The 8,665-nt window shown below is 45.5% G+C and overlaps 1 protein-coding gene across 1 annotated transcript; it reads left to right on the top strand.

Annotated features, from left to right (window-relative positions):
• Positions 1-5,300: 5,300 nt before the first annotated feature.
• On the top strand, positions 5,301-8,503 carry LOC146206280 (uncharacterized). The gene is made up of 2 exons (XM_084587006.1): positions 5,301-5,665; positions 7,940-8,503. The coding sequence occupies exons 1-2, from the start codon at positions 5,441-5,443 to the stop codon at positions 8,162-8,164; spliced, it is 450 nt and encodes a 149-aa protein (XP_084443132.1). The 5' UTR covers positions 5,301-5,440; the 3' UTR covers positions 8,165-8,503.
• Positions 8,504-8,665: the final 162 nt, after the last annotated feature.

Below are 8,665 nucleotides of genomic sequence, written 5' to 3'. Positions count from 1 at the left end.
TGTGTTGTCTCTGTGCACTACATACGATGTCCCCTACGTCAAAGCGCGCGTGACCGGTGCTCACCCCAGAACAGTGTTGTGGGTTCTTTCTTTCGACTGAAAAGAACCAAAGAGTAAATTTCCTTCCCCTCCATTCATTGATCAAGAGGGACTCCGCGCCGCATCTTCGCCGCAAGAAGACTAGTTCGCGTGGTCAGCGTATATAGTGAACTGCATACATTTGGCACACTGTAGAAGGCACATTCATCGTGTGCAGATTGTATACGTTCACTGACTGCTCAGATTTTACAGTCAAGACACTGGTCCCTTTACTTGCGATTAGCAAGAATATTTGGACGTATAGAAACACCCCATATTGCGTTTCACTGCGAGACGTTTTGTGACATGATCGACAACAAATTATTATTCGAATTGTTACTACTATAAAGACGAACGTTACCCAAGCTACAAACAGACTTTGTTAAATCATAGCAGTGTCAGACAAGTATAGGGTTTTTAGCGTCCAGAAACGGCCCATATGGTCTACGATGGAGGCCGTATTGAAGGGATTCGGACGAAAATTTTGGCCACTTGGGGCTCTTTAACGACCACCGTCATTGCGCGGCTCAAGGGTGTCATTGCGTCTCGTGTCCGTAAGCGTAGCGAACGGAATTTAATCCCGTGAGCGGCTCAACAACGCAGTGCCCTATCCACTGCTCCAACCCAGTTAATGCTCCTCGAGGTTTGAGCCTCAAAGTTAGCTTTCGACTTTTATTGCCGCATGGAAACATTTTGAGCCAAAAACAATATACATTAAGTATTTATGTATACTATGGGCATATATACGTTTCAGGGGAGGGAATATGTCACCAAATTCACTTTTCTTTTTTGTAGCGTGATATGGGAGGGGGGGGGGGGGGGGATTGTTAACATGTACTTATATGGCGAAGGTACAGCTTTCTTCCAGGCATAAAAACCGGTTTGAAATTTCAGTACTATCAATTTTAACGTCTTCCATCCACGGTACAGAAGCGACACAGTATAACGTTTTCAGATCATTAGCATACAGCATCCGATTAAACTATCGTTCCGGGCCTTTGAATTAGGCTATTATTTTATGAAAGGAGCCAACAGTCTGCGAGTCCAAGGTAAACATAGGGGATATCTTTTTTATGTTTTATGGTTTATATCGACCAGAAATGGTAATGATTTTATGGAGAAAGATTATTAATTGCAAAGTGCAAGGAAAAACAAGGGCCACCATCGGCGCGTTGTTTTTCCTTCTAATTTGCATTTAATAATATTTCTCTCTAAAATCATTACATGACTAATTCTGGTCAATATCAACAACAAAACTTAAAGAAAGGTATCCCCTACAATTACCTTGGACTCGCAGAGTGTTGGCTGATTTCATTGTGTCATAACGAGCCCTCATTTCCCCTTCAATTTTCTGCTTAGTAACTATTATTCTTAGTCACACATTCTTTTTCCTTTTTCCATGTGCTTCACAATTGAAAGTGTCCTCCTTGTTGTAATAGATACGAAGTAGCCAAAGTGACCACCTGCATTTTACAAACGGCGTTCATTCCAGAATGTATTAAAACGAACATGTATTTATTGCTGCTTCCATTTCTCCGCAATTCGTGCCGTAAACAACGGAGGGGAAATTGTTTCTATTTCCCTAGCGGTAACACGCATAGGCATTTCTCTGCCGCTACTTTCAGTTCTAACTTCTAACGCAGCAGCAAGTAGCATAGTAAACTCTGGCATATGTGACAACTTTGACAGTTATCGTTACGTGAACATGACATATCTTATCATCACATATCAAGGTGGGGAAAAGACAAACGCGTCTTTGGAAATTGATCAAAAGTAAAAATATACATGGCTAAGGCTGAGTACTTGATTGTCGTATTTAAGTGTCTGGACACTGAAGGGCACACTCGTGGACAGCTTCAAACTAATTTTGACCACTTGAGCTGCATTAAAGAGGCGACAAAAGCGAAAATTAAAATATTTTCTGCGATTTGAATGCCATACAGTTCCGTTTTTCTTGGCATGAGGAAAATGCGCGATACCCCATTGCGTTCGTCGCGTAAAGGAAGCCAACGCAGGAAGCTACTTACGGCGATATGAAGGCGTTTAAGGTGGAGAGTACAATGAAGCGTCTATTTTCGGATCAGTGTCGTTTCCGCTGGCTGAATCATAAACTATGTGCACGCTTGCCGAGCAGCAGACGCGACCGCTTAGTTTCATATTCTAACTGCTTGTGTTACAGAGACGTGAAATTCGACAGCGCGTATTCCGTCTTTTACAGCACAAGAAAACCAAATTACAGGTCAAAATAAAAATAGGCAATGGCTGTGCCGCTCACTTGCTAAGCACGTGGACGCGTGTTCGAATCCCGGCTGTGAAAGCTGCAGTGATTCAGTTACCGTGGGATGCAAAAAACAACCGTGAGATGTCTAGCAGTATCACTTTAAGGTAACAATAAACTCCCGGTGTTTGAAACTAATACGTGGTTCCTCTTCTCTCATTTTTTTTTTCTCCTTCATTCCAACCAGTCTCGCGCTCGTTACAGAAGACAAGTCTCCCAATACAATTACGATTACTTACCTCTGAAATGTAACTGATTTCAGTGGTCAGTTACAGGACATGAAGAGCAACCAAACAATTGCAGAGAAGTAATTCGATTACCTTTAAGTTACGGTACGGACTGACGCAGTTTGACCTTCCTTAACCTGTTTTCTGTTGCAACATGTATACGCTGTTAATTTTAACAACCAGATTTTTTTTTTTCGTTCAGTTATCATTGGTATTTCTCGCTAGAACGTCAGCATCGACTCTGACGATTCTCGATATAGGCGCCGGAGGAAAATACATATCGGTTGTGGCATGAAGACATTGCTCACCAGCTAGGTAATTACGCAAAGCACCGCGCTTCGTGCTTGTTTGCGCTCTGAAGGGCAATGTTCCAATTCGCTAATCATGGCATTCTGCTGTGCCCTGGTGAAGACATACGGACCTCGGAATACGTGGTGTTTAGTCAAATGTAGGCAGCTCGGATGTACTTGCCGCAACCCGATCAATGTCTGAGAAGAAATATTCCGCTCCTGTACTATAGTGTTTCCCACAGAGTTAAGGTTTTTGTTTACAACTTGTTTTTAGCATACAAATTAACTGATTACGAGTATCCCATTCTTGAAAAAAAAATGATTACCAAAAACTACATCCCTAGCAAAAACGTAAAAAAAAAAAAAAAAATCATTCGAAAATGTAGACAATGTAGTAAGTTCCTCATGCACAACGAACGCCTGAACCGCGCCTTGATGGAAGGAATAAAGTTCAGCATTGCGGAAATTTGGGCGAGTTGATATAAGAGCTGCACTTGACGCGTCACAAGCAACTAATCACTTGAACGTCATAAGTGATTAGTTGCTTGTGATGCGTCAAGTACAGCTGTAATATCAACTCACTCAAATTTCCGATATATGTTGAACATTATACCTTCCATCACGGCGTGGTTCAGGCGTCCACTGTTGATGAGGCATTTGCCGCGCCTTGCTTCCCTTCGAAACCACCACACCGCTGCCACTTTATGATAATCGAAAGGCAGGGAAAACCGAATTACCTACTCAGCACTCGCTTCTTTTTTTTTTTTTTCTACCTGCCACATGCACATGGCTATAGAGCCCCCAAAGCAACTACTACTCTCTTCAATCGTCCGGCAAGGGTTTGGCCATTCTAACAGCTAAATAATAAACTTTTCTGAATTTGGTGATCACGAAGGCCCAGAGCTCTCTACTCGCTACTTCCTCTTATTATTTTCAGTTTTGCTTTCTTCTTGTCTAGGTTTGTCTCCCTCACTTTATTTATTTTATACTTATGTTTGATAACATTATAGCATAACTTTATTACATGTACTTTACTGCCAGTTGCTTCGGTGGAGCAGGTAAGACTCCCTCCTATCAGCATTGTCTTTTTAGCGAGCCTTTGTCGCTTTGTGTATCCTTTGGAATGTATTGACGAGTTCTCGTTCTTTGGAGCAAGCAGAACTGTACCAGGATCAAGGGATGAATCCACGAGCCAGTCTTCGCGCATCGTGGTGTTTATTGTGTTAGCATATGCATGATTAATCTACGCTCTGCTCGCTGAACCAGGAATTTGCGATCAATTTACAGAGCTCTTAATGATTAGGCTTTGTTTGCAGCACCAGCTTCCTCCTGCCCGTCCTTCCCCGAGAAGAAAAGCACGAGCGGGAATCGAGTTCTTTTATAATCAATATGCTGAAAGAAAGGAAAATTGGGAGAATCAAAAACCCTGCTACACACTCGCAGACAAGCTATCGGGTACGAGCCGTCACGAAGCCGAAATACCTCAAATTGTAACCCTGCTGCTCCAAAGGCAAATAATCGGGTCTGCTGGATTCTCACCGCTCTCGCTGCTTTTCCCAAAATGCACTACAGACTAGCCAGTGTCGAAAAAGATGGACATGGGGGAAGCACTTCGTCTACCCCTTTTTCATGTCGTGTTGCATTATTGTGTGTAGTTGCATAATTGTCTAGAATGTCTACAGCAGCACTTTTAAATAATTCGAGCAAAATGCACATTAAAGGTCCTAAGTTGACCAGTACTAGCATTTAACAAACGTTGTTTAAATTCTACACGTTAGCTGCAGAATAGGAGGAACTTAAGCTTGAGAAAAGCCGAGGAGCTATATACTTTGCCTTGCGTCGAAATTCGAGGAAATGCTGTACATCTAGTATGTACAGGGTATTTTCCCTTATAATATTGCCATGCGGTTTCATGGAGTTGGAACCCGGACACGCGAACCGTAAAGTAAGACTTATCAACAAAGTCCACAAAACATAGTTGCTTCGCGCATTATCAGTGAATACGCATATCGCGAGATTAGCTCCCTAGGCAGCAGGGCTGCCCGGCGTGGCCGTGGGGATAGCATCTCTGCCCCCTCGTTACTTCTCACTCCTTTTTGTGGCACTTCGCTCACGCTTTCTCACATCTCCGGCGGATCAGAGTCGACATCCAATGAAGCTCCCCGCTGTTGCGAATGCGAAAGCTACGGCAGCGTCGCGCGCTGGGCTCTCACCACAACAAAGTCCACGCGGAGGGCGCGGAAGATGCGGACGTCCGAACTGCGCGACCACGCGGGAGGGCGGCAGAGGGAATCAATCCTCGCGCCCCGGCGGGCCGTCCTGGGAAAACTGGTTTCCACGCCATGACGCAAGGAAACGCCTCTCTCATTGGTGCTTCCCCGAGAACCTGACATCACGCGGCGGAAGACGCCGCGCGCCGGCGGGCTCTCAGCGGCAAAGCAGTCTTGGCGCGCTAGCAGCGAGTGCAATCACGGTAACGCGGTAGCATATAACCATCATGGGCGCACGGTCGTTCACCATTCGACGATCGTCGCTCGCAAGTCGCACTTGCCACACCACCAATAGCCATGGCCAGCGAACACGAACGTGTGGCGAGGGGACTCGCCTGGACTGCCCTGCTTGTCTTCTGCACGTGCTTCGCCGTGGGACTGTGCCGTCCGCACAAGAGATACGGCAGTCGCGACTACCTGCGCGCCAGTCAGCATTTGCAAATGGTGCAGCGGGAGGCGCGCTGCAAGTTTCCACAGCCAAGGACCATCTGTGTGCCAGACATCTACCCAAACGAGAGCAAAGTGAGTGCCCGGAATAGTTTGCCTTGCGAGCACATCGCTGCTTTATTTATTGTCGTTGGAAAAGGGTGAGGTGAAAGTTTATTCCTAGAATTTAATTTGCCGCATATATATATATATATATATATATATATATATGAAGGAAAAAAGCCAACAGTCGGCGAGGCCAAGGAAAGCGTTGGGGATGGTACTTTATGTCTTTTTTTTTATGTTTACTTGGATAATTAAACAGATTACATTACTAATTTCTGTGATTATCCAAGTAAACATTAAAAAAAAAAAGACATAAAGTACCATCCCCAACGCTTTCCTTGGCCTCGCCGACTGTTGGTTTTTTTCCTTCATGTATTATAACGAGCACCCTCCTTTCCCCTATATATATATATATATATATATATATATATATATATATATATATATATATATTGGATGATTATTCAGAAATTGATGCCACATCAAGACTTTCGAGGGCTAAATAGTGAAATAGTGGCAAGAAGTACCAATCGCCGACGCAGTCTTGTGCACACGTCTCGGTTAGTGTGCAACGGGGGACACATGCGTGCGCAAACTCCGACACATACAATCTCTACAAGTGCTGTCAAAACAAACGAATCGGAAAGCCCGCGCGCATCTGACGTGTACCCTGGGTGTGCCCTGTGATTGGTGAATAGGCGTTTCTACGGGGCAACGTGAGTGGTGGGAAGGGAGCCGGTCAGCTTCGATATCAATGGGACACGTGAGAGCACCTCCTCCCGTTGCTCACAGTTCTGCTCAGTGCTTGGCAGTGTTAGGCGCTCGGTAGTTTTTGCGGTTTCTCATTAGTTATTGATCTGATCTTTTATGCGCGAGATTAGAGCTTCAATACTGTTATGAGCCCATTGAACACGCGCTGTGGTCGAGTTGCTTGTCGACGTCTGTCATGCTGTTTGTCGAATAACTACTGTTGTCCATGTGGGGAGCTTGGCCCCCGAGCAGTGCGGTGCCAAGGGAAATACATATGCTACGGGGAGGAGATGGAAATGAGCGAACACATGATGTAAAACAAGCACAGTAGCGCTTTGCGCTGTCTGTTCCTGTTTTGTTCGCGTATTCGCGCATTCTTCCTTCGAAGCAAGGTCTGATATACAGCCGGTGATTTTGCCCCGCTAAAACAAGGATGTTTTTATGCGAATTTATTGAAGTTTATGGGCCAAGGTCACCGTTACTATTTTCTTTTTTTGAATGACAGCACTTACTTCCGTGTCGCCGCCAAAGCACGACTATACCGGCATCATTCGGTGTCGACGCTTCCTAGCGGAAAATCAGGCACTTCTAAATCGGGAAGCTTGATAAACACACTGGTACATAGCAAGGACATTTATAATTGCACACGGGGGGCACGTGTGGCCGTCTGTGCAAGTAGCAGGCTGTGTATACTTCTTCTGTAGACACGTGGCCCGTAATATATGTATGATTTCAACGCGACCCACGTCAGCTGGCCTATTCTTGGCAAGAGGCGTCTAACATAAGATAAGCAAAGGGCTCGAAGGCCACATTGTCGGGATGAGTTGAAATATGGCGCTACAACAGTGTTCAGGTAACATCTAAGCGCATGAGGATGTCGATTGCAGAAAAATATATAAACTGTATCGCACGTTTGTTTATTTTAACTGGTTCCGTACCAGGCATCATTTTTCTTTTTTTGTCGGCGGGTATGAATTTTTAACTCTAGAGTTGAATTTATTCAGCGCACTTAAAGCTATCAAATGCTTTCATAAGGGACTTCCGCTGGAAGACTATATTTAAAGCGTCTGTAACATAGTCGCCAATGGTTATATAGACACTGAACGTACTGGGACTAAATATATTCATTTTCTAGAAATGTAATATAAGAGTTGCTGTCTTCCCCGACGGCTAAAAAGTAGGAACTATATTTGTTTGCTCTTTGAGACTCGGAACACAAATTTAAGAGTAAAGTGAAGGGTGTTTCATAAAAAAAAAAAGTGATTTTTTGCCTACCTTTTCTAGCTTCATAGACAAAGTCAATTCCCAGCGGGAGTCGGCGAGCGACTCCAACTCTGTGTCTTTCAGTGCGCTAAAAATGCTCGTCAGTAGCTTCGTGACCTTGATAACTGCTGGCTAATGCTATTGGCGATGGAGAAGTATGACGCCGCCGTGGGTCTGCAAAACGCGACCGTGCACACACTTTATTCCATCTGAAACGTGTACACGTCTCTCGATGAAGTCTGCCTTGCCTAACCACAGCCTCCGTTTCTTTTTTTTTTTGTGCCCCTGCAGCGCTACGTGCCACACTGCACCGTGGTGCACCGGTGCGCTCCGGACACGGGCTGCTGCGCCACCGAGGACGAGCACTGCCAGCCGAAGACCATACAGGTGATCGAGCGCACGTTCCTGGTGCTCGAGCTGGACGCCGGCGGGGAGCAGCACACCAGGGTGGAGTCCCTGGCCTTCGACAACCACACAGAGTGCGAGTGTCGAGCCAAGTACGACCACATTCGGTGATGAAGTGCGCCGCCTAGATAGACAAGCGACCCCGCTCAGCATGCCAGTGCCACGCCGCGCCGTACCTCGACTCTCCCAGCGGCGCGGGAGGCCCCCTCCTGCTGTCCAGGTCCTGGCTGAACAGGGTCGACCACGTGATGCCTTCTACAGCTCACGCGGAGCATGCGCCGTCGCACCCACCTGCTCGTTATTTATTGACTGTGCTTCGTCCGTCATCGTTGCACGTTATTTATTGCGACCATGAACCATTCTCGCAGAATCTGTTCTACATAGAAGCCGATGCGCTCCTAGTCAGATCATCCATTATTTATTTGTAAATAAAAATACATATTTTTACAACGAACTTCTCTATGTTGTCACGGCGGTTCTTTGGGGATTAGTCCCCAGGCTTAGTCAGTTTCGGTGGACGCACTGCTGCATTTTCTGCCAGAATTGAGAGAACAGGAATCACAGAGGAGAAGAGGCTGCAATTTTGCTTGTTTACTGCAGAATTGTGACTTT

Source organism: Amblyomma maculatum, chromosome 1, assembly GCF_055883805.1.
Source record: "Amblyomma maculatum isolate TAMU_Amacu chromosome 1, ASM5588380v1, whole genome shotgun sequence".
Taxonomy (NCBI): Eukaryota; Metazoa; Arthropoda; class Arachnida; order Ixodida; family Ixodidae; genus Amblyomma; species Amblyomma maculatum.
Note: the sequence above shows the minus strand (reverse complement) of the source record. Positions and strands in the feature narration are given on the sequence as shown.

Bases quoted from the DNA above. Each gene is read 5' to 3' on its own strand.
- LOC146206280 (XM_084587006.1), top strand. From the start codon at position 5,441: ATGGCCAGCGAACACGAACGTGTGGCGAGGGGACTCGCCTGGACTGCC. The intron at 5,666-7,939 runs GTGAGTGCCCGG...GTGCCCCTGCAG, and splicing joins TCTACCCAAACGAGAGCAAA to CGCTACGTGCCACACTGCAC.